The 24,914-nt window shown below is 38.9% G+C and overlaps 1 protein-coding gene across 1 annotated transcript; it reads right to left on the reverse strand.

The window, feature by feature from the left end:
• Positions 1-9,101: 9,101 nt before the first annotated feature.
• LOC104427214 (probable LRR receptor-like serine/threonine-protein kinase At1g56140) lies at positions 9,102-24,686 on the reverse strand. The gene is made up of 24 exons (XM_039306158.1): positions 24,590-24,686; positions 24,228-24,414; positions 23,471-23,542; positions 22,741-22,812; positions 22,549-22,620; positions 21,697-21,768; positions 21,109-21,180; positions 20,935-21,006; positions 20,731-20,802; positions 20,558-20,629; positions 20,385-20,456; positions 19,664-19,735; positions 19,517-19,582; positions 19,373-19,435; positions 19,193-19,237; positions 18,159-18,220; positions 16,048-16,427; positions 15,282-15,480; positions 15,043-15,195; positions 14,137-14,255; positions 12,219-12,429; positions 11,900-12,131; positions 11,648-11,789; positions 9,102-10,612 (listed from the first exon to the last, which is right to left on the reverse strand). Exons 1-24 carry the CDS (start codon positions 24,618-24,620, stop codon positions 10,244-10,246), a joined length of 2,979 nt encoding a protein of 992 aa, XP_039162092.1. The 5' UTR covers positions 24,621-24,686; the 3' UTR covers positions 9,102-10,243.
• Between the last annotated feature and the right edge of the window lie 228 nt (positions 24,687-24,914).

Raw genomic sequence — 24,914 nt, forward strand, 5'->3', positions numbered from 1 at the left:
GGATTGCAAGACCATTTTATACACCGCATTCATGAGTGCATAGAAAATATCAAACTTGTGGCTGACACCTCTTTTGGCACGGGGGAAGGTAGGTGGTGGTTCAGCGGGGCTGAACAATGGTCGGAGGTGGCCGGACAAGGCTGGACAGGGGCGGAACAAGAGCTGGGGTCGCACGGTGAGGACGCCTGGACGGTGGAGAGGGCAGGCGGTCGCACGGCTGCACGCGTGCGCGCGCGAGGAAGGGCGACTGGCGACAATGAAAGCTTCGGCTCCAGGTAGTGTCGGCTGCTGTTTCTGTTTCTGCTTCCGTCGAGGCTTCACACGAAACAGAAAGGAGGAGAAGGAGAGCTTCGACGGTAGCCGAAAGGGGTGAGGGAGAGGCAGAGGCGAGGGGTGAGTGGCGGGTGCACGGGTGAAGCGCGGGTGGCGGAGCGCGGGCGGCGACAGCAAGCTACTCCTGTCTTCGTGCGGCTGCTGCTTCTGTCTTCCATCTTCTGTCTTCGTTTGAACAGAGGGGGAGAGAGAGTGTCGAGTGAGAGAGAAAAGGAGAGATAAGAGTGAGAAGAAGAGGTAAGAATGTTTGACTAGTCAAAAGTAAAAAGGAGAGAGAGAGAGAGAAAGCAAAATTGAAATTGATAAGGGGCAGTCAGTGGAGGGGAATTTGGCACGAGGGGGAAAAGAAAAGAGAGAGAAGGAGAGAGGTTTCGGCCAAGAGGGAGAGGAAAAGAAGAAAGAAGAGAAAAGGAAAAAGGAAAAAGGGTGTTTAGCCAAAAATGGAAAAAGAGAAAAAAGAAATGGGAGGGTACTAAAAAGAACTTCCTAACCTAGAAAATTCTCATCCCACTTTCTTTTTAACAAGCTCATAGATTCCCAAAAGAATTTCAAATTAGAGCATTTGGTCCCCACTTACGATTCTGCATCCAAATTCCCTCTTGATCTTATCTCAATTAACTCTCACAAAAAAAATCAATTGATGTCTTAAATATCAAATTGATTATTTTCCTCATCCAAGAATCCTTCGTGCTTCTCAATTTCACCACCAGATTTAATCCCCGACTTCAACTGAACGGAAATGACCCTAAACTGACTTTTTCCCCAAAAGTCTCGATTGTTAGAAAAATCTTCTGCGACTGAGTCGTGGATCCTAGAATTTATTGTGATATGACAGTCAATTTCTGAAATCGGACTTGAATTGATGGTTAGTTTTCATTTGGCATGTTTTTAGCATGACCTAGGCTACCGGGTAGTTTTCAGAACCTTTTAAGGCAAATGACCCGTGGTCGATTTTTTTCGAACCACTATGAACCCATTTGACTCAATGGCGACTCTCGATTGTCGTGAAAATCTCGAGGATTCAATTATGGACACAGGGTACCAAAACGATATTAAAATCAAATTAGTATCGATCGAGGAGAATTTTCCAATTTAGTGGAGTCACCCATGATCAACCACACATTTCAGTCGAACAGACCTATCTCTGTTCTCAAATCGATTTTTAACTGTGCCGCAATGGCCTCTAAAGATGAGCACGGTTGGGAAGCCGATTCCTGATCAAATTTTCAAATTTATTGCCTTTAAAATTTCTTAATTACTTACCCAGACAGTCTAGTTATCTCAAAAGTGATCGGCTCTGAAAATAGCCCTATAAACGCATCAACGAAATGCCCGACTAATTCAGTAGAAAATAGGTTGAGAAATTCAGGATGTCACAGCCTGGACCCGAGCCCTAAGCACCAAGGCTTGGATCCATTGAGGCTAGGCCTAAACCTTTAGTGCTCGTGCTCAATGCCCCAACATCAAGCCGAGGACCATAAGTGTCACAACCCCTTTACTTAGAAGTTGAGTTGCGGGTTATCTTGCGACATCCTAGGCTTTGTCGATGTCCCGAATTCATTTACTTCTTATTTATGCACATGCAGAAAGCGTAAACATACAATCCCCAATACAAAATAACATTAGGAACATGAGATACAAACACCACTAACATACTTCATATATTACATAAGTAATGATTGTTACAAGCCTATTTTACATACAAAAGTGGCTTGGGGTATCCTTGTCTCCGCTATGGTGGGTACTTTCCAAAATTTGGGAACCCTTGTACTACTACTTGGCTAATACATATGAGCTTAGTCTGAACACTCAGATGGATCCTCGTTATCACTAAGATTCTGATTTGGGTTGTCGAATCCACAGAGGGGTCCTATCCAAGTATTTTCATACAACATACACCATGCTTCAAAATGCATCGGGACAAGCTCATCCAAACCTTTCTCTATCCACACAATTGATGATATCTTGCGATAAGTAATGTCAGTATCTACGTCGAATACATCCGTCATAGTAGTATCTATCTTTACAGGGCAACCAAAGTGCACAGTATCCATGATTCTAAGTACTTGTAAAAAAATAGGGGTGAGTACTTGGAATACTTAGTAAGTATAGCCTCTGGCCTTCCAATAAAACATCGACTCATCATCAACACCAGTCAATCATTTTGTGCAAATCATGGCGAAGGCAAATCAATCGCAAGATGCAACCAAGCTTCAAGCACAAATGAATGATAATTCTCGCAAACATTCATGCACATGATGCATGCCTTGAGCTTATGTATTTTAGCCTTTCTTTTTTGCTCATGCCTGCCATGCTTGTTTAGCTTTTCTCTTGTGCTTGGGACTCGAACCCAAGTCTTCCTGAAGCCGTCTTAGGACTTGAACCCAATTCAATTTGGGTTTTTAAACCGGGCTCCCAGAGTCGTCTTGGGACTCGAACCCAATTCAATCTGGGCTTTTTAACCGGGCTTCTAGCTTTTTGTTGGCTTTTGAGACTCAAACCCAGTTAATATGCTCGGAACTCGAACCCAAGTCTTATGCCCTGGGACTCAAACCCAGTTCTTGTCAGGTTTTCGGGGACTCAAACCCCATTATTATCTTTTATTATCTTTGCTCGAGCACAAATCCCTTCTTGAGGGTGTACTCAAGTTTTATGCACATGCCATGAACTATGCACTTTATGCTCAAATATGATGCACGTGCCATAAAGTCATGAATTTCTTCATCAACAACATTACGAACAAGCCTAAGCCCAAAGCTCCGCTCAAGTAGCAAGCATAAAGAAATCTTGCACCAATCCAATACATGAGTTTGGTACGCCTCAATACCAAATCACATCTTATGGCTATGGGCGAACCTCGACTTGTACCGCTCAAAAGCTATGAACTGTGACTTTGTTCTAGTCATACAAGAAATTCAAGTACATGAACAAGTCATAAAATACATCAATCATCCAAGGATCAATTGACCTACCCTTGGCTTGTTTGCAAGAGGATTTCCTAGGGTTGAAGACATCTCGAATGTTACTAAAAGAAGGGAGAAACTACACTTACTTGGATGAACCTTGAACTAGCGTGCAACCTACAAAGATGGCGGCTTGCTTGAGGGCGAAGGAGAGAGAGGGCATGAGGAAAGAGAGGGGCGACTAAGGAGGAGGGAGGAGGAAATGGAAGCAAGGTGGTAGAAATGAGAAGAGGCTCCTCCTATTTATAGCCCTTGGTGTCATCATTACTAAGCCAAGCGGTCCAATTTTGAGTTTTCATGTGGCCGCCTACTTTCCTTGGATGGCAAGTCTACTTTGTCTCATGATTACACCTAGAAAGTGAGTTAGCCAAGCTAAATGCCTTACTTGGCAATTCAAGCTCCTAGGCGTCATCGATAATGGTCCGCTTTTCATTCTCTCATTGGTTCACCTATATGTTGCAATTAATAGACATTTAATGAAGTTTGACAATAACTGTCCTATAGTTGCTAACTCGGCAATTCTAGAAACTTCGGTTATTAATCAGAGCTCGTGTATTGCTCTCTAATTTGTCCACTTGTATGTTGCCTTTCTCTAGAATCTTCAAAGATATTTTGGCCATCATCATGACTTTTGACTTTTCAAGGGACAACTCAGCCTTCATTTAATGACGGGTTTTTAGAATTTGACAGCCGGGATTTTCTAATTAAATATCAAAATTTCACAATTTTGGAATAAATAACAAAAATTCCAATTACCACTCAATTTGCACAATTTAACACTCAATTGCAAAAACTAAGCACACCATTGCAATTAGCACGAAATTCCGATCACCGACTATCCCGGTATAATTTTCGAAAAATAATAAATAATTAAATAAATGCCAAAAATAATTAAATAATGCAATTTAAATTCAATAAATACTAACTTAGGCCGGAAATGCTAATCTAACCATCTAAACGAGCCTAGAAAATTTCCGAACCTATCTAAATAAATAGTACGATCTAACTAGCCCCTAATTAGTCTATTCTATCCACCTAACATGCATAAATAAGCAATTAAATCACTAATCTAATCTAACTAACCACATAATCCCTAATTAGCTTAAACAAATCAACCTTTAAGCATAATTAACTTCCTAAGCAGAGTTTAGTAAGTAAACTCATCGGTTTAGCAATCCGGTGAGTTCACGATAACATTGACGCAAAGGTGAGCGATAAACAAGCCTGCTGCGACACCAATGGAGGTCTGGATGGGCCTTGAAACGGGCCTAGAAGCTTCATAGCCCTTGCTGGCCTTCGATCTTTGTCCTTGGGCCGAAGGGGCTAGTCGAGGCGACTGGTTGGGCTGGAATGGGCCAGGCAGGCGGAGGAGGCTGCAATAGGCGACAGCAGTGCTCAACGGTGGCTAGACGGTGACGGTGGAGCTCCGGCGAGGCTGCAATAGCGACCAGGGCACACGGGACCGCGGGACGAGTAGGAATGGGCGAACGTGCAGATGGCGCTGGCTTGGGCTCGCGGCTGGCATAAAACAGGTGAAAGGGAGGCGAGGGAAGCGGTCGACGAGCAGGAGGTGTTGTGCTCGGTTTCTTTGGTTCTCTCAAGCTTCAAAATAGCTCAATAATGGATAAAGTGGGGCTGCTGAGGAAGAAGAAGCCGGTTATAGCTTGGAGGGTCCCAATTGCTCCAAAATTCCACACAAATATCTCCAATTGCTCATTGCGAAGGCCCACTACCTTCAGCCTTCAATCCTCAGCCAATTTGCAGCACAAAACTTCCCTTAGGAGCCATTGAAGAGGTCCAAAAGTGGCTGCCCCTTGGTCCTACGAATTTTGGATTAATTTCCCTCCAATTTGGTGCAATTTCAACTCCAATTGAGCACAAATTGGCCTCCATAAAATCAACCAAGGTGCCCTCATTAAATTCAACATTTTTTCTCATCAATTGAACCAATTTAACGGCAAAAAATGCAACCAAAAACGGTCTCTCAAATTTTCTGATCCAAAATAACCCTACTTTGAATTTCTGCCAAAAATTTCAAGTTTGCAGAAAAAATCTTCGGAGAACGAGTCGACGTTTCTAAAATGAATTGTGACATGACAGAACTTTTAATTTTTTGAAATCAGGTTCAAATTCACGGTTAATTTCAATCTGACGCGATTTTAGCGTAACATAACTTATCGGGTAGCTTTTAGGAATTTTTAGTGCAATTGACTCATGGTCAATTATTTTCTAGCCACATTGTACATCTTCAACATATTGGCGACTTTCGGTTATCGTGAAAATCTCGAGGTCTCAAATATGAGCACAGGGTAAAGAAATGATAGAAAAATCGGTCTAGTACCTTTCGACAGAAATTTTGCAACCAGGTGGAATTACCCACACTCTAATCACATACCTCTGTCGAATCGACCTATCTTCGATCTTTGATCGATTTTGATGGTACCGTAATGACCCTTGCAGATTAGCACAATCGAATAGTCGATTCCTGGTCGAATTCTCGAATCTATTGCATTTAGATTCCTTAACGACTTCACCTGATAGGCTAGTTATCTCATGAGTGGCTAATTCAGAGAAAAGAACTATAGGTGTGTCGATGAAAAGCCCAACTTATTCAATTGAAAACAAAACCTGAAAATTGGGCTGTCACATGCTTTGTGATGATCTCAAGTGATTAAGAGTTAGGAATAATTATACAAATGATTCGTGAACTTTAACTTAATGTGCAATGTAATCTTGAACTTTTCTTTTGTTTAATGTGATCCTTAAATTTAGCCCAATGTGCAATGTGTTACTAAACTTTCAATTTGTTCAATATGATCCATTCTCTAAAGATTTACTTCTGATCTAGTTAAGCTCAAGAATGCCAATGAGATTTTTGGGACTTTAACCGGTGGGGATTGCGATGGTTTTCAGATCGATGATGTGGTTGCCACTTTGCCACAGAAGCTCATGTTTAGAATTAATTGGGTTACAGCTACAACTCCTTTGCATGCAAGAAGCTCATGTTTAGAGTATCATACCTGACCACATACCCATCTCTTGTGTTGTACAAGTAAGGTGGAAGCCAACCAAATCTTGCAAATTAAGTCAATGCGAGAGAACCAGAGGTACAAATGAGAAATAATAAAGGACATTAAAGATTTACATAGCTCGGTCCAAGTATAGGTACCTACATCCATGCAAAGAGTCGAATGCAAATAATCCACTATAATTGATGAATCAAAGTTACAATCCTTTACATGCTGGAATATTTCCTACACCTAGATTAAGCCTAAACCTAGAGTGTTCGCAAATAGACAATTTAATTGGATCTAAACTCATAGCATAAAATTACAGAGTGTTCAAGCCCAAAGCAAGAGTTACGTACAGATGAAACCAAGAACATCTTCATACGTCCCTTTTCTTTCCCTCTAATGCCTACTCTTTCACTATGGCTTGACAATGACGAAACCCTTTTCCGTTTAGTCACATTTCAATAGGCAAAGGGATACTACAAGTACCAAAAGTTATATACAATGCTCACTTTAATGTCAAAAGCTTTTGCCAAATCACTTAAGAGCCAGGTCGAAGAAAAAATAATCACTTAAGTGCCTCCAATGAGAAATTCCAGCCAAAATAAGTACATGGCATTTAAAATTTACTTTTTAAAATCATGTGGCCTTTAAAAAAAAAAAAACAGTCTACATCAAAAGATTAAACAGTGTCGCACAATCCTACGTGGTTCAGTGAAGTAAAATGATGTCACACAACCTCTGGGGAAATGACAACTCATGGAAAGGAACAAAAGAGGGCTTGGGGGTCATCGTCCTTCAAGCAATTCCAAAAAACAACTCCTCCTCATTGTTCACTCATCATCACCGTCATTAGTTGCCGTCATCACTCGCATGCCATCTCTATCACTCTCACTCAATACGGTTTGTCATCTTCTCTCATTGGCTCAATTGGCTAGAAAAATCAGGGCTTGTAGGGCAAAATTAGGCTTTAAAGAGAAAAATTAGGGTTCTTGGCGCAGCCGTGGGATGACGATGCTAGAGAAGGAATCACGCAATGGTGAAGTTACGATTGTAGGGAGCTTAATTTGTTAAATCAATTCGGTATTAGCTTTGTTGCTTTTTGTCCACTAAATGACAACTGCTTAGTCATTGTTTAATCAATTAGGTGTAATTGTGGGGACCTCTATGTGAAGTTGTCGTCATTTCTATGTTGTGATCCCAAAAGCTAATTTTTTCTTGAGTATCGTGATGGCATAGGAAACAATGTCGTTGGTATCATTGTCTACTATGGTGGGGATTTGTTATTGGCACCGATAAGTAGGAATATGTTGGTGGAATTGAAGGTACTATCCTTGTCAATAATAAAAGGCTATCATAAATTTATTTCATGAGGGATATAGGGCAACATTTACAATGCAAGATAGAAAAATTGCACTATAATGTTTTTAGGTAGAGCTTGAAGGATGGTTTGAGACACTTTCATCTTCATGGCAAGGAAGTTAAAGTGAATGTTGAGTATTATGGTGATGATGAAGATGATGAGAGCACTCAAGTAGGAGGAATAGGAGATGGAATTGAATTGAACACTCAAGTTGGGGATGAATCTATTTCAGAAGAAGGAGAACAGGAGAGGGAGGAGAGGGAGGAGAGGGAAACAAAGCATATAGTGAGTGTGTTAGAGAGAATTTAGCAAATGGGGACACATCCTAGAGTCTTTGGTGAAGAGATAACCGATGAAGAATTAACTAAATTAGATTGGGAAGTTGCTCTATCCAATGAATCTAACGATGAAGTTTTGCCAAATGTAAATATCCAAGTGATGATGATGACAAGGAACTTACACAATCAATGGTAAAAGACAAAATTATTTCTAGATCCTCTGATTTTTGGGGTCATATGGGTATTGAGTGAAGCAAAATTGACTTACAATTAAGTTAGAAAAAAAAAATAAGTGAAGTGGCTTTAGATTTCTTATATGTTCTCATTTGGTGGTTTGAAAGTCATTTTCTTTAATTGTTTGATTTTTTTTCTTTGTAGTCCAATGCAGCGACAGAAGAGGATGAAGTGTTGCCTAGAAGAGACGGGCAAGAAGTGGGATCGTGGGAGCCTGATGTCGGAGAGGACGATGAACCTGATGAACAAGCCAGCACCAAGATCACAAAGGTTTGATGTGCACAGATTGAAACTATCGAGCAATGCTGTGAAATCAGAAGAAAAAGAATCCGTCATTCCGATTTTTCTCCTTTCTTTTGTTTCAACTCGCTACATTGTGCAGCAGGAGAAATGTGAAGCCAAGGAGGCAGAGAATCGCGAAGTTGTGAGAGCCGAAGTCGTTGGCGATTGCTGTTGCAGAAATTTCAACATTGGGAAGAAGAATGGAGTAATATTTTGAGGCGTAACAACACTCTTTTTAAGGAATTATTTATTTCATAATGTTGCTAATGGTTACTGTTACTAGAATACAACAAAGTCTTAAATGAAAATACCAGATGCAATACTAGTAATTCTTTAGGAACTCTTAAAGGAAAAACAATTAGAAAAAATGTCGTATATATCTTAAAAGAAGCGAAAGTGGAAGTTGAAATATATTGAATACAAATGTTGAATACATAATCACAAATAAAATATATTTGAATGGATAAGGTTGTAAGAGCATCTAATAACTATTAGGCGGAAATAATAAATTCAAAATTAAATAATAATAAAAATCAACGTTGGTTAGTGCCACATCTAATTTTCATGCACACTTGCATATTTTCAATGTGGGACGTAACACCTCTTAACTTGTTTAACAAACAAATTACCAACAATTGCTTGTGCATCAATTTCAATTGTATCTGCGGCTGAGGTACCAAAGTCTGCTCTCAAGGTGGAAATGCTAGAACAAGCTAGTGTGCTTTCTTGAGCAAGTCCAATTTGTACACTCAAATACCAGTGAGTTTGACGTTCTTGTTCCAACAATTTAAGATGGCAAATGTACGCATTAGACGAGTGATAAAGTAATGGGTCAACTCTTTGATGGTCGTTGACTTAAACACCCAATAAGAAGAAACCAGACTCGGCTTTTCTATGACACCACAATGCTGGTAACCTTGAAAACATAACTAAATTGAACAAGGAGCCATATAAGGTAAAAGTCTCGTGTACGGTTCCATAAGAACTGAACAAGGAGCCATATGAGGTAAAAATCTCGTGTACGGTTCCATAAGGTGGCAATAAGAATAACTTATTTGTAAACTTTTCCACTATTACTCCCAAAAAAACCAAACTCTGCCTTACACAAAGTTGCCAAAGCCCAATTAACCTTTGGATTTGAAATCACTGCTTATATACCTGGTATTGGCCATATTTCACAAGAATATTATGTAGTCTTAGTAGGAGAGGGAAGGGTTAAGAATTTACCCAGTGTGAGATATCAACATTTGCTTATTTTCCTTTTATATATGCAAAATACCTTCCTTTAACGGACGCCCTCCCCCAGAACTCTGGCCTGATTGACAAAGCAACTGGCCAATACTGTGAAAGAAATGACACATTGTCGATATTCACTCTTAATGCAGTCTCTATCGAAAAATGCTTCCGATTAAACTTCACATCTCACGTCACGTCATGGGATACCTTCAATAATCAGCTGCTTCATCACCAAGCTTTCTGGATCACCCTTTTTTAAGAGGAGAGTTCAGAACTAAGTTTATACTTCATTCCTGTACGTAATTAACGAAAAATAAAAGCAGGAAATAGTAAGGGAAGCCGGAGAAAAGGGGCATGCTTATGATTTGCCGAGGTGAGTAGCAAGGAGTTCGAGATTTAACTTGACCAAGAATATTATCACTCTACGTTCCCCCACCAAACGCAAAAGTGTCACCACAAGATTCAGGAAAAAACAATCTTAAAGGAGTTTCATGAGCTTAAACCACAGTGGAAAGACAAATAAAAGAGATCTGACCAACTTAGTTAGGGTGGATACTTTAGGATTGGCTTGACGGCACTTTTGGGCGACTCTTCTCCAGTGTTGGCCAGGCTCATATGTGAAGATAAGTCATCACTGCACAAGTTTCCCTCCATCGATGTTCCGCTCATCATATTGACAAAACTGCCAAACATGTTATCAGTCAAGTAACCTGGCTTTGAAGGCACAGGTATGACATTTGTACGTCCCAGAAGCATCGCCAATACACTGGACATCGGCGGCCTTAGAGACGGCTGCATCTGGGTGCAGAGGAGGGCCACATGAATCACTCTTTTAACTTCCTCCTCTTCAAATTCTGATAATCTAGGGTCCACTAATTCGACGTGGTGCTCATTCTCGTACAGGTGCCAGGCCTTAAAAGCAAAAGATTGCGGCAAAATCAGCAAACTATAGTGCATGACAAAAAACCAGAGGAATATTACCAATGAAGAGCAAAAGGCCGTTCACCACCTTTCTTTCTCCTAAAAAGGTTAAGACATTGGAGGAGTCAATCCCTTCCCAACTATTGTTTTCTTGAAAAAGATGACCATTTCTATCTATCAATGCACAGATTGAAGCGAATTATCTGCAGCCTTTCGAATCAAATTTGGTTGCTGATTTTTCTATTATAATATCATTAATCTAAAAAAAAGCGTTGGTTCTGTAAAAGAGGCTACATATCGTTAATTCAGCACATCAAATTAGATAAGGATTACATCTTTAAACCGAAGCAGAAGCAGTTGATTTTACTCTGTAAGTGCATTGCCTGTAAAGTTAACACATGCAACTTGTCTTCATCATCAGAGAATGATAAGTACGCAACATCTCACACACCTCTCATAGTCTGATATATAAAGAAATATGAACGAATGCATACCTACACAAAACAAGCATGAAACTACATGTGTATTACCTCTTATGTATGCGTGTACAGGGTACACACCTACATGTTAAGGAGCACGTGTGAGGTCCCACATTGGGAATATGGTATAATGTGAAGCAATTAAGATATCCTACTTGGCCCATAATTCATGGGCTTAAGCTTCTAAGTGAAGGTGGATCCAACTAAATAAATTAATGGGCTCGGACTTGAGTTCTCTACTAAATATTTGCTCACATGTGTGAGGGGTAGATTTGCTAAAGTGCACATGTAAGGGTCTTAAGTGAAATCAGTCCCACATTGGGAATGTGGTGTAACATGAAGTTCGAATTTAGGCTCTCTTTTGGTGATCTCCTCTCATGAAGGTATCAGGCCTCTGTCGTGTCAACCCATATCTTCTTTTCAAATTCTTAGAGTCAATTGAGAGAAATTTAGAAGGGTTCGGGATCCTCTAAATTCCGTTGACCAAAATAAAAGAGAACTTAAACGAACTTAAGAACCATATGCATATAAATCCGTTCATCCTTACCCAGTCAAGCAGAGATGCCTCTTCTTCAGATGCACAATTTGGCTTTCCACCAACAATCTCTAAAGCCACCACGCCAAAGGCAAAGACATCAGTCTTCTCAGTTAGGTGCCCACGCATGGCATACTCCGGTGCCAGATACCCACTACTCCAGTCCCAGAAAATAAGATGCAAAGGTACTCATAAACACAGATTTTTATGTGTGAGAATATTCATAATTAAAAAGATAAAGAAGCTAAGTGTTCAGTATCTTACATTGTCCCTGCAATTGTAGTGTTTATGTGAGTCATTTTATCATCGTAAAGCTTTGCCAATCCAAAGTCCGAAATTTTTGGGTTAAGACTTGAATCAAGCAAGATATTGCTGGCCTTCACATCTCTGTGCACAATTCTAACTCTTGATTCTTCATGAAGGTAAGCTAGTCCTCGCGCTATGCCCAAACATATATCATAACGAGTGCCCCAGTCAATAAGAAGGCTTGTTTTTTCTGTGCCATTCATGTCATTAGTAATATTGTGTCTGGCATTTTTGCATCAAATGGAATATCCATTAAATGCAGAGTACTGACACTTACCAAATAAGGCATGATCGAGGCTACTGTTCTCTAGAAACTCATACACAATGAGACGTTTATCACCATGTACACAACATCCATACAAATTTACGAGGTTGCGATGTTGAACAGCAGATATCGTCGCAATTTCTGCTAGAAACTGATTGTTTCCTTGGTCAGATTTCGCAGAGAGTTTCTTCACAGCAACAAGTCTACCATCACCAAGTATTCCCTACGGTGTAGAATTTTCTATGGTTTAGGGACATAATCGTTTTTTAAAAAGTATCTTCATGGAACATGCACATATCAGAGAAATCATTATCAGTTACGCGTAGATAAAATTTGAGAACCAATAAGCTAGCCTTAGCTTTTACAGTTCATCATCTTGAGGCTCAACAAAGGGTCCATCAGACACAAATGAATCATAAACCTGAGGAATGAAAATACTTCGGTTATTTATTAGTGTTCCAAGCCTCCAAATACAGTGGAGTTACCAATGTGAACAGTTCAGAGGAAAAGCTGAGCTGAATGTCTCTCTGTGCAAGAGCAAATCCTGCAGAAGCTCATTAAGATAGTTCGTTCTAAGTCAAAAGCATCAACCTGTTAATTTGTTCCCCAGCAACTTGGTGGGGCTCAGGTTAAATACATATATAATAAGCTGAAAGGATCTGACTTGAATGTTCCAACTGAGAGACAATGCTAAGACATGTAATAAGGGCCGTGTAGCATACAATGATGGTCTAACCTCCTAGAGAATGAGCTCCGGAGAGTGGACAAATGATGAACGATGGAGCATAAGAGCCTAAGGGTTAAAAAACTTTCCAGAGTAGTTTCTGTTCATCGTGCCACTGCTACCACGTCTCAGCCAAATATCTTTCAATTAATGAACCCTATTTGTTTTATTTTGTTTTCTCCCAAATGGAACTGACTGATGTACTATGATAATATCTTTGATCTCACATCAATAATGCAGAAAAGATAGCAAGTGAAGACCGAAAAATAATTTTTAAGTGATACGAACGGGACTTTTCGAGAAAGGGGAACTATTGCATTTCCCTTCTAATAGTCGACCAATGAGAGTACTTTTTACTACAGAAGTTCAATGTATGCAAATGACCATTGTCTTGTCAAAACCACTTAATACACTGCATTCCAGAGTGCATATACAATATCAAACTTGTGGCTGACACCTCTTTTGGCACAAGCTAGCAGGACCATTTACCACCTCCATGAAACAAAACAGGGATGTGCTCACTCATGATATTTGACTATTAGCTAATCTAAAATATTAATCATCCCTTGAAGAAGAAAAAATTCAGGAGCAAAACAGACTTATGAGTTCTAGTCATGTTTCTATCTTAACTACCTAAAGATGACAAGAGTGATCCAATGGGAACCAAGTCTTCACATAGTACATTCTCAGCCAATAATTTCCAGTGAGAAAATCAAGTGAAGGTTACTAGCATGCACCTAGGGCCTAGGGCTCAGGAAAAGGATAAATAATAGCTTAGATCAATCAAAACTCAAACGGAATCCAGAAGCGACCCCCAAAAAAGGGCAGTATCTTCATCTTCGAAAATAAACTCTTTTTAGCTAATATCTAACAACTTTGCCATATAGAAAGAAGGTGCTATCACATTTAGAGACAGTAAAATAATGACTTTCTGTGAACTTGGGCTGGCATTAATGGCCACAGCTGGTACAATCACATTAACAGAATAAGAGACAAGAGGTACTGACAAAAACACAGACGGAACACAAAATAATACACTAAATTCAAACTTTAACATGAATTGGCACCCTTTTAGAGTAAATCAACTGTTAAAATGTCATACTGCTGACAAAAATTACATACAAGATCAGGACAGTTGGAAAGCGTCGCAAAGCCCTAGAGGACAGAAAGCTTAGCAATATTCCAAATATCAGGATGCAAAATTACCTTATAAACAATCCCAAAACCACCCTGGCCCAGCTTATTAGCAAGGCTGAAACCATTTGTTGCATTGTGTAGCTCTGAATAGTTGAAGGTCAATGCCCCTGTAGCAATTCTCAGGGCATCTGCATAACATATTAAGTAAGAAAAAGTTTCAAATGTACTCATCGCCCATCTGCAAAACACTGACTATGTTGCAAGGTCACCAGAGTGCTCTCCCTCATTGGCAAATATATAATCAAATAGAATATCTATTTCCTGTATTTCAGGCACTTCTCTTGGAAATTAAGTCTTGCAGTCAATTATATCACATTTATTTGAAATGTAATTACGCATTGATGAGCAACAGAAAAGAGATGATTGATCTCCATTACTCATTCCTTGAGGAAATTCTTTTGAAAGCATATCCCTGGTTAAACACTTCTCATTTCCTTTACAGAAGAGGCTTACTACCGACAGAATAAGTCATAAACTTCAAAAGAGACAGATAACTTACTAGCAAGATAACTGATAAACCAGTCCAAAAATGCAGAGCCCCACTATACTATAAAAATTATTGCACACTAATTGACTTCATTTTTGCTATTTCATTGGTTTTTCTGTCAAATCATCCATGGAATGACACTAGGCATAACAATTTTCTATCTGGTAGAAAATCCTGTCCGAGAGAAAAACCATGTATTGCATTGAGGATTACGACAAACAATTAACACAAGAGAAGTATGTCTGAAATTATATGAGACTACCTTAAGAACCATAAATGTTGGGACAATAAAGCACCATAACATAATTACTAGACACTTTGACACAATGTAAGGCTATTAAGAACCATCAAATAATCGCCATGCATGTAACTTATGCAATATGGCTATTTCAAGAAGGATTAAACACCCATGATGCAAATTATTTCACCTGTCTGTTGATTGGAGCTTCGCCTTTTCCTTATTCTGAGAAAATAAATAGTTACAAAAGTAGATAGAAAGAGCATCACCCCAACACTAACTGCAATCCCTGCGATCAAGGGCATCATATTCTTCCTCTTGTCTGGAAAAGTAGGTGTAAAATCTGTAGATGCATTTCAGGGGAGTGAACATGGTGGTGAATGTGCACTAGTCAGAAAATGATATTCGTTAAGAGAAGAAATATATTACCTGGACTAACACGGATAGCTGAAATAGATGGTCCATATGTACCTTCATCAGGCATGCAGCATGTCCCTTTTCCAGCCCAAAATAAGTGAATTTCAACATAGTTTTCAAATACCTGAACCTTAAATGCCTTCTCAACAGCTCGGAAGGACCTTCCACCTGCCTCCTTTCTAATGTTGAAGTCCTTTGACATCAAAATCCCCTTGAATAAGCCAAAAAAGATAGATCAGGTTACCTAGTACAATCTGTCGTGCTAGATAAAGAAAGTTTGACGATGCTTACTGTGGTTAATTTTTACAAAAACCTTATCCACCTACTTATTGAGTAATTAACTATGGGAAACTCAGAGAAACTCATCTTAAAAATTGAAAAGTTCATCCTGATTCAAAGGCTGTATTTTATGAGTTTGTGCACTAGAATCGACAATTATAAAAAGAGATGCACCAAAAACACAAAGACGACAAATGATAGTAAATCTTTCTTGCATCATGAACTGGAAAAGATGATTCATTGGAGTGAGGATATAATCATTCGAGGTACTTATATGATAAGCAATCTTGTGCAAGGAATTTGAAAAAGGTAAATGTCCATCATGAACCTGACGCTGTTGATGAAGAATCATCAAACAAAGATTAGAGTATTGCTTCAAATAAAGTAATAATCTCATAAATAGCTATGCCAATGATATTCTAGTTGTGCATCCAGGACGTCTTACTGGAGCTTCATGCCAGTAAAATACTTTATGCAGCATACAGGTCTAAAGACTTGCCTGAATGTATATATCAAAGAGACGCCTTCCCCGACTTGTCCACTGGCTATCATCTGGAAAAGCTGTCTCTACAAACCCTAGGTTCACTGTGTAGTTGCCATTCTGAAGTCCCAACCCATAGTATCTCAATGATGACGCAGATGTCCTTGTTGTTTGGAAGAGAGCTCGGTCTGGCGTATTCAAAATGGTTTTGGATGTTGAATGCGTGAATTCGTAGTTGGTACCATCGGTAAAAATCCCAACATTGCTAAGTGCCCACCTCTTTGTCTCACTAACAAAGAACGAAGCTGGACCAATGCCATTGTTATAGTCACCCTCAAACAAAGTTCCATTAGAAGATTTGACTGGTGGACCCCCGCAATTGATTGCAAAACCAATATCTGCAGGAATGCATAGTTTTTCTGATTGGATACTATTGGAATGTCCACTCAAAACCTTAATGTCAGGTGGAGGGAAACCAAATGTAAGACCCATATAAACTTGTGACAAGTAACGTGGAATGCATTAACATCCCCACTCTTATGCAAACGTGACCAAGAAAAGCAATGTGGAAATAAGGAATGGGAAGCCACACGTGTGAAATAAACCGAGGAGAAACCTAACTTAGAAGTCCTTCCAAAAAGCTTAAGCTATTAGGCGGAGGCAAATTGCATTCATATAATGCTAATATAAAACCCATAGACAAGTATTTGTGATAATTTAGAAAATACTCAAACATCTATGTTACTATCTGAATGGCTTACTGACAAAGTTTCAGCTTAGCAATTTTTACCACGACCACATGCTCAAACTTAACATTGACGCACGCATATGGTCACATGTCCTTCGCTAGTTGGACGAATTACGATTGAAAATGCAAAGCAATTCCACTCCATTGCACAAAGTCAGCCATAAAAATGAACTTCGATGAGGTCGATTGTAGATGATACCAAAGAAGAAGAAGAAGAAATAGCAAGACCACATATATAATGGCAGTTGGTAGAGTTGATTGAGGTCTTATGCAAGAACGTAAAAGCAGTTATGCTATGCTAGCTGGGCATGTACTCCAAATGTGGTAAAGAAGAAGAAGAAGAAGAAGAAGAAGCAAGACCACATATATAATGGCAGTTGGTAGAGTTGATTGAGGTCTTATGCAAGAACGTAAAAGCAGTTATGCTATGCTAGCTGGGCATGTACTCCAAATGTGGTACATGGAGCATGGATAGTTGACTGCACTGATTACTTCAGCGATAACACCCCATGTCTCCTTAGTGCTATGCAGAGTGGATAATACCACTTTAAGTTGAGAAGCAGAGACAAATAGAAAGCTGCATGTGATACTCCAAACATTCGAAAGAGCAAACATTATGACTGTTTAAGCCCTTTCTTCAGAAACTTTGTTGTATTTTGATCTGACGACCTAAAATAATTAGGAAAAAACCTGCAAGGAGCACTTGACAAATCTGCAAATTTATGAACATTCTCCACTAGGAGCAACATTGTGCAAGTCTACAAACTTTGGTGCCTCTTTTGTTATGAGGTTTTATATCTTGGATTGACTGTAATAAACAGGGTGATATTAGTAGCTTCCAGGATGTGGCCTCATTTAGAGGAGGTTTGTTTGCAATTGCATCAGTGTACTACCATAAGTCCTCCCTGTTCAGTTAGTTTTTGAGAAATCATGAATCATGGGTGCAGAAGAGGATTTTGACATGCCAGAAAGACTCACTAGCTTCCATATTAAGGAAAACCTTCCACAGTACAGTACAATGACTTATGGTAAGTTTAATTTGTTCAATTGAGAAGGAAGACAAGTCCTTAGGCCCTTGGAATGGCATTTGCTTGCAGCCAATCAGCATTTTTATTTTCCAAGGGTCCCCATCCATATAAATACATAGTGGGATGATACTTTTGCCGAAAAAAACTAATGACAGGGACAGTCAACCGCTCTCATCAATTTTAGATTAATGAAGACGGGGATACATTACTGAAAACAAAAGAGACAAACCACGGATGCAATACTGAAACAAGTATTATTTGGCATTGTATGTAAAGTTCTTACTGATGACATTTTATTCCCTCACAATCTATGTTCAGGAAAAGGTAAAAATAAAAAATAATTTTTAACTTACTGACTCCTGGGTCTCTGCAAGGAAATGGTCGTTGAAGGCAAATCCATCCCGAAGGCAAGTCCCTAAGTTCAAAACAAAGAGAGATGATACTTAACAGTACTGGGTAACAAACATACAAGTTCTTACATAGAATCAGGTGTCAATTTCATATAGTGTGCAACATGGAAAAAATAGTTGATCTGCCGATTGATGTCTTCATTTTTGTTAGGTAAAGGTGCATTTTTCAATTATTCTCTTATACATAGCTAGTTTATGTTTAGGAAGGTCTTCCAGAAAAATGCAAACAAAGAGTCTACAACATGAGTATGCTGTCAAAAGGTCGTCTATTAAACTTTTCAAGCAAATGAGTCATTGCTAAATGCAAAAGCCACTAAACGCCAGCAATTTAGAGGAAATGCCACGATCTTCGACTGAGTTGCTTCAATCTTGTACATAAGTTTGTATACTTCCCCGTCCTTCCAGTTGCTGTTATGATTATTATCTTGTACCTAAATAATGCCAATATCCATATGTCACACATCTTGACTTTACTCATTACCATGTATACTTTCCTGGTTGGAGCTACTGGCCACCAGAGCATATAAAAAAAGCACACTGAAGCAAACATATTGACCTCTAAGCAAACAAATAGGAGCACAGTATCACTCTGAGCTAAAAACTTTTCTCACAGTGAAAAATGAGCATAATGCCATATCAATGAACAATTAAGCACTCTCTCCCACATGGGATCAGCCATGTTGATCCTTCCAGATGAAAAGTTTTGTATAAACTACGAAATTCATGATTTATAGGCCTTTTTTCCAGTCAGAGACTCTACGTACTTTGACATGCTCCATATCTCTTAAGTCGTTCACTTTGTAACTCACCGTTTTACATACCTTCTTTCTGAAAGAATCATTTCATATTTCTTTTAAGTCAGAGAAAGAGCCCTCTCTCATTCATCTTGTATGCCAATACAACAGAATAAGACATCATCATAATAATCATCTAGACTAAACAGGAGACCATTAGTAAAACGGACTAAAGGGCCTTACCCACTATTTGAACTTCCTGCTGTTAAGTGGTTGGCAACGAAATTACTGAATGTGCATGACAAAAACATCAGGTTAGTCTGGGAGGGATACCAGTAATATAAAGAACACCCTAGACAATTGAATATGCACATTGGGGCAAAACAAAAAGAAAGTACTTTCAGTTGAAGCTCCTATGCTTACCTTTGAATATTTTCATTGACCCAAGAAGGGAAGCTGCCACTTAAGTTATTGTAGGAGAGATCTCTGTTACAAAAAACTGTTCAGTCAAATTGATCCCACAATGTCCTGCGGTTCAGTAGATGCTCATTGGTTTGATTCACTCACATATAAACAAGAGAGGTGCCTTTCTTTGAGGGGAGGGCTCCAGTCAAGTTATTACTTCCGAGAAACCTAAGCATGAAATAGGCATTATTCAATATTGGATAGAACATCTCAAATGATTTGGATAACTAATTAAAATAGATGCCTTACAAATAAGACAGTGAATCTAATGCGAATATAGAAGCTGGAATTGATCCAATCAGATTATTAAAGCTTAAGTCTCTGCAAGGCAAAAAGTTGTCAGTAAGAATATGAGAAAAATTTAATGATTTTCTTGCACGTGGAATCAATCTATCAAAATCAGCGTAAGTCAACCAAAACTCTGAGACCACTGGAAATCAATCTCATTAAACAGAACAGCGTTTGATTATTGAGTGTGATAAAAATAAAGAAATAAAAAAGAGGTGCTTCATCAAGGTTTCATTTAGAAATCCCCAGAAAGCAACAAAAAAATAGATAGAAATGGTATTAGTATGTTTGGTACCTATACAGTTAGCTTAGTGGGTTTCTGGTGGGACCTTTGCTTTTAACAATTCACTTTTTCTTTAACCTTTAGAAAGTGAAATTGGACTTATTTATGTGTTAAACCTTCTATATTTTACCAGTATCTTAGCATTTAAAGTCACCCCAAATTTTTTCATCTTTTTACAAAATATTTCAGCAGGAAATCCGACGTGGCTTATTTTGTTGGCCTAAAGCTGAAATAAACATTCCCTTTTATGGGAGCAACAGCAAAATAAGTGCTTCAAAATGAGCTCATTCTTGCAGGGAACAATAAGATATATGTCTTAGCAGCTTTTATTTGTCTCAAATAATGACCAGAGTGAGCTATTAGTTGCAGATGCTTTTCATTAATTAGTAGACAACTTACAGGTGCTCTAAGTTTTCATTATTACTGATATATAGTGGAATTTCACCATGAATATTGTTATTCCTCAGAACTCTGCAAGCAATTAAACCTATACAAGTTAGATACCTCAGATAAAGTATAACTGAATGGAGAAAAACACTGATAAGTGTCAAATTTGACTAAGGCTGCCTTACAAAGTTGTGAGATTCCTCATGTCAGCCAGAAATTCTAGTGTAGAGATGCCACTAGAAATGTCAGATACTCTCCTAGAATTCAAGTTACATATGAGGTTATCCAAAAATTAGCCATGTAGAAACAACAAAAAGAAGAAAAATAGATGGTTCTGGGTTAACCACAACATGCTTACAATTCTTTTAAAGAGGTTAATTTGGAAAAGGTTGATGGTATTGGACCGGCAAAAGAATTGCCTTGCAGCCTCCTACATATACAATTAGGACAAGATGATTATTGATTTGACTTAAGCAGTAAGATCCAGCATAAAGAGAACCTAATCATCTCCATAATGGTAAGAACAGGAAAACAGATGATAAATCAAACTATGCCACCGTACAGCACAGTAAGTTTGAGCCAGTTTCCTATGAAGACAGGGACGGAGCCTGTGAGATTACCATCAGATGCCCACCTGAGGTTCAGAGAGTTTCAGAATGCCTGATGTCTGTAATGACTCACATAAAGGTCCTGAGATTACACACTATTGGGAACAAAAGGTTTTATAGGCTCTTACAGGGTGTTCAAATCTGTAAGATTTGCATAAGACGACGGAATTGCACCACTGATTCCTGAGCTAGAGAAGTATCTGTCCACATGAAAATTTCTCAAAAAGCTAAATGAACAATATTCATGTTTTCTCTTGATAAAAGAAGACAATTTTAATGGATCAACTAAGCAATAAATGGCGATAAAGTAGAAGCAGGTCACTATTAAACAAAAGAAGGAACCTTTTCCTCACTTTAATTTGACAAGAATACAGTCGATACTGACTTCATAACATCAATCTACAACATCCACCCTTTCTAGTAGTAAACAGGAAAAGGATATAGACGTGGTAAGAGAGAAATGGAGTTTAAGACAAAATACATATATTTGAGTTAGCGTGTTTCTAGTTCGAAGATATGAAGTGGTAGTAACTGACTTTTCAGCTAACTCCAGAGACCATCACTGATTTTTCCATCATCATAGCCCGTGTTTTTATTTAAGGTTAGTGAGGATCGCAATTTAAGGAAACCAAAATAAAAGGCAACAACAGTTGAAGACTATGCACTTCGTCGCATAACAAATTTTGAGAAGGACTCCAGAACATGAAGAGACTCACAATTGCTGTAGCTTTGAGAGATTTCCAAGAGAAGGTGGTAGAGAACCAGAGAAGTTATTTTCTGCGAATGACCTGCAACAAGTGCAAATCTCGAATGTCATTATGTCCAGATGGATCTAATAGAGCAAAAGAGAAGGAAGAACGGACTTGTAGTTCTTGTTACTGGGGGGCATTTAATTGAACACGGTACTAACTAATGGGGAAATAATCAAAGCTTCCATTGCATATCTACAGAAGCATAGACAAACTAATGCATACGTAATCTGTTACCTTTATATGTGATTCAGTCAATATAAAAGGGCAACTACCATTTGCCAAAACTTTCATACCCCTCTGGCATTATCTTCTGTCTATTTACAAAAACTTTCTGGCACCAATGCATCCTTTGCTCATGATGATGCAAGAAAACTCACAAATTTTGTTTTCTAAGTTTTAAATTTCATCTAAGCAATGGCTCTTAGAAAATTTTACTGATCCAGCACAGAATAAACCCATCCTTTAGCAGTATATATCACTTATAGATCTCTTACAACAGGGAAAGGCCGCTAAAACATGGAACTCGATGTCTCCTCTGCAGCAACAGACTATATCATTTCAAATTCCTCTTTGAGTGTACAGAAATGGAGCTCCACAGTATGCAATCTAAAAGCATGTATTGATAAATTTAACGTAGATTAATTTTAATGAACTCCTCAATTCTCAAGATCGACTAACACATGCATAAAGAAACAAAGTATATGCAACTCCATGACTACATCTATCGATTCTTCGTGATCAAGATACACTCTGATAGGCATCAACTAGCCTAGGGAAGACAGACAAACATCAAATCAAGCTACAAGCACGACTTACACTGCTAGCAGCTCATGAAGATTTCCAATCTCGTTTGGAAGCTCCCCGGAGAAGGCATTGGCATTGAGGCTCCTGACAACAGTGGAATGTGGGAATAATTTGGGAGAGACCAAAAACAACTTAACATCATAAATCCATGAAAAGCAACCCATTAATCAAATCATATTGTTCTTGTCACAGTGGTTGAATTACAAGTATTGCATGCTACTCAGATTGCCGATCTGTGGCGATATTGATCCCGTCAAGAGATTCAGACCCAAGTTCCTGTAATGAAAATTGGTGAAAATTCAGCTCTTTCAGGGATCTACTTGTGTGATAAAACAAGGGGAAAAAAAACTGTTCCAGCAAAATATTATATCGACAAAAGCTCAAATTAGAAATCAGGGGACCAGTTCTGGTTAAAGCGTTTTACTAAATTAACAATTTATTATTGTTCCATGTTGATATGAAGAAGATTGATTGTATTAATAAAAAAGTCGCCTTTATAATATCTCGGCCTAAGATTTCCCACGTTCACTATGGAACCAGTCTCCCCACATACCTCATCGTAATTAAGGTTCATGCTCACGACAAGGTACGACGGGGGACTCTAAGTCCATGTCCGTCCTTGTGTACGCGGTCTAATCGGTCAATTTCTTAAATGAACTTGATTCACATAAGCCACATGAACTCAGTTGATATCTAATCAGTCGTAATTTATGAGTAGACCGAAGAATTCCCCTCGCCTCGTTTTCCACGCTAGAGAACAATATAATAATTCTCCTTTTTTGTATCTTTTGTTTCATTTGTCTTCATTTTCTTCCGAGTTCTTTGCGTATTTCTGAACTTAAGTTGCTAAACGTGGGCAAGATGCTAAGCTGATAAGACCGTGAGATGAATTAACAAAAAATTTAGGAAGAAGGAAGCAAAATAGGAATCATACAAATATGTGAGGTAACTCAGACTCCATAGCTCCTCCGGAATCGAACCCACAATGTTCAGCATATAGATCCGTCTGCAAAACAACACCGTGTTAGTGTTTCAGATTCCGTGACAAATCATGACTGATAAAACAGCTTATCAGAATGTTAATGTTATAATTTAAATGTGTGTGCGGAAGCATGGTTTTGGTATTAGTTATAATTTTTGGTTAGTGATATGTGCAAGTGTATGGTGTAGTTTATAGAGGATGGACAAGGGACAATATATGATAATTGAAGGATATAAGACATGAGATATGTGAGAAAATAGTTTTATTAGTTGAGCAAACTAGTTTGATGAAAGTACAGTGGAGGTCTAAGACCTCACACGGTGTGGAGGGTTCACCCCACACATAATGTGGAGGTATTACCTCTCACACACTCAAATGATGAACTTACATGCCTATTTATAGGCGTGAGTCACCGCCTTAGAAGATTCTAGTCTTCTCTTGAATGCTAGACTTCTCTAGGCTTCTCTTACATGCTGGACTTTTCTTCTTCTTTTTTCTAGAAAATGTTTTCTTCTTTCTTCTAGAAAATTCATCTAGGGAATTCTAGAAGTTTAGTAACTCTAGAAAATTCTAGAAAATGGATCATGATTTCCAACAGTTAAGTTGCATTCGAACCATCAAATTAAATCCGCGTAACACACATTTTCGTTCATACTGCATTAGCGTACTTAATTAATAAATCCACTATGAGAGAATAGTTGGTTCTCACAGTTCGGTGATATGACAGGTGGAATCGTTGTCATAAGAACAATCGCATCTGATGGAAGGCCCGTAGTTGTCTTTGTCGATGCTGGTCGTGTCGAGGGCGACGCCGCTGCATGGTTCTCCGCTAATGTTCCACCAGCTCGGCCGCGCAGCCAGGTTCCATTGTTGGAATAGACGGTTCAGAGCTTTTACTGTGTGATTAATTACCAAGCACGAAGCAGAATTATTGTTAGGATTTCCACATGAAGTTCGCGATGGCGATTGGAGTTCAATACCAAGCCAAACTGGTCTTGTTTAGTGTCTCTCCCAATTAAGCCTATCTCAGATATTACATTTCAACCTCTGAGAGAGAGAGAGAGATAGAACCTTCAAGTGGATCTGTAGTAGCTTGAGCCATCGCCGTGTCGGGGAATACACAGAAAAAAGAAGCTATGAAGAGGAAGAGGAAGAAGACGAATCTTGAAAGGAGCTGCATGGATTCCATTGATTCTACAACACATAGAGCCAAGCATTATGTGAAACACACATCGACGAGACCTCACCTTCTGCTACTGGATTTAGCAAGTCAAGCCAAGGCCATAAATTTATCACCGGCCATACAGGTGAGGATGGGCTAACCGTGTTGCTTCGGGTGGGGACAAAGACCAGTTGGTAGACCCATTTTCGAGCACGCGCTGGACTTCCGAGCTCC

Source organism: Eucalyptus grandis, chromosome 2, assembly GCF_016545825.1.
Source record: "Eucalyptus grandis isolate ANBG69807.140 chromosome 2, ASM1654582v1, whole genome shotgun sequence".
Classification (NCBI taxonomy): domain Eukaryota; kingdom Viridiplantae; phylum Streptophyta; class Magnoliopsida; order Myrtales; family Myrtaceae; genus Eucalyptus; species Eucalyptus grandis.

Coding starts and splice junctions, on each gene's coding strand:
- LOC104427214 (XM_039306158.1), bottom strand. CDS start 24,620: ATGGCTCAAGCTACTACAGATCCACTTGAAG. Junction 19,238..19,372: donor GTCAATGAAAATATTCAAAG/GTAAGCATAGGA, acceptor ATGCACATTCAG/TAATTTCGTTGCCAACCACT. Junction 16,428..18,158: donor TTGCAGAGACCCAGGAGTCA/GTAAGTTAAAAA, acceptor GCATTCCTGCAG/ATATTGGTTTTGCAATCAAT.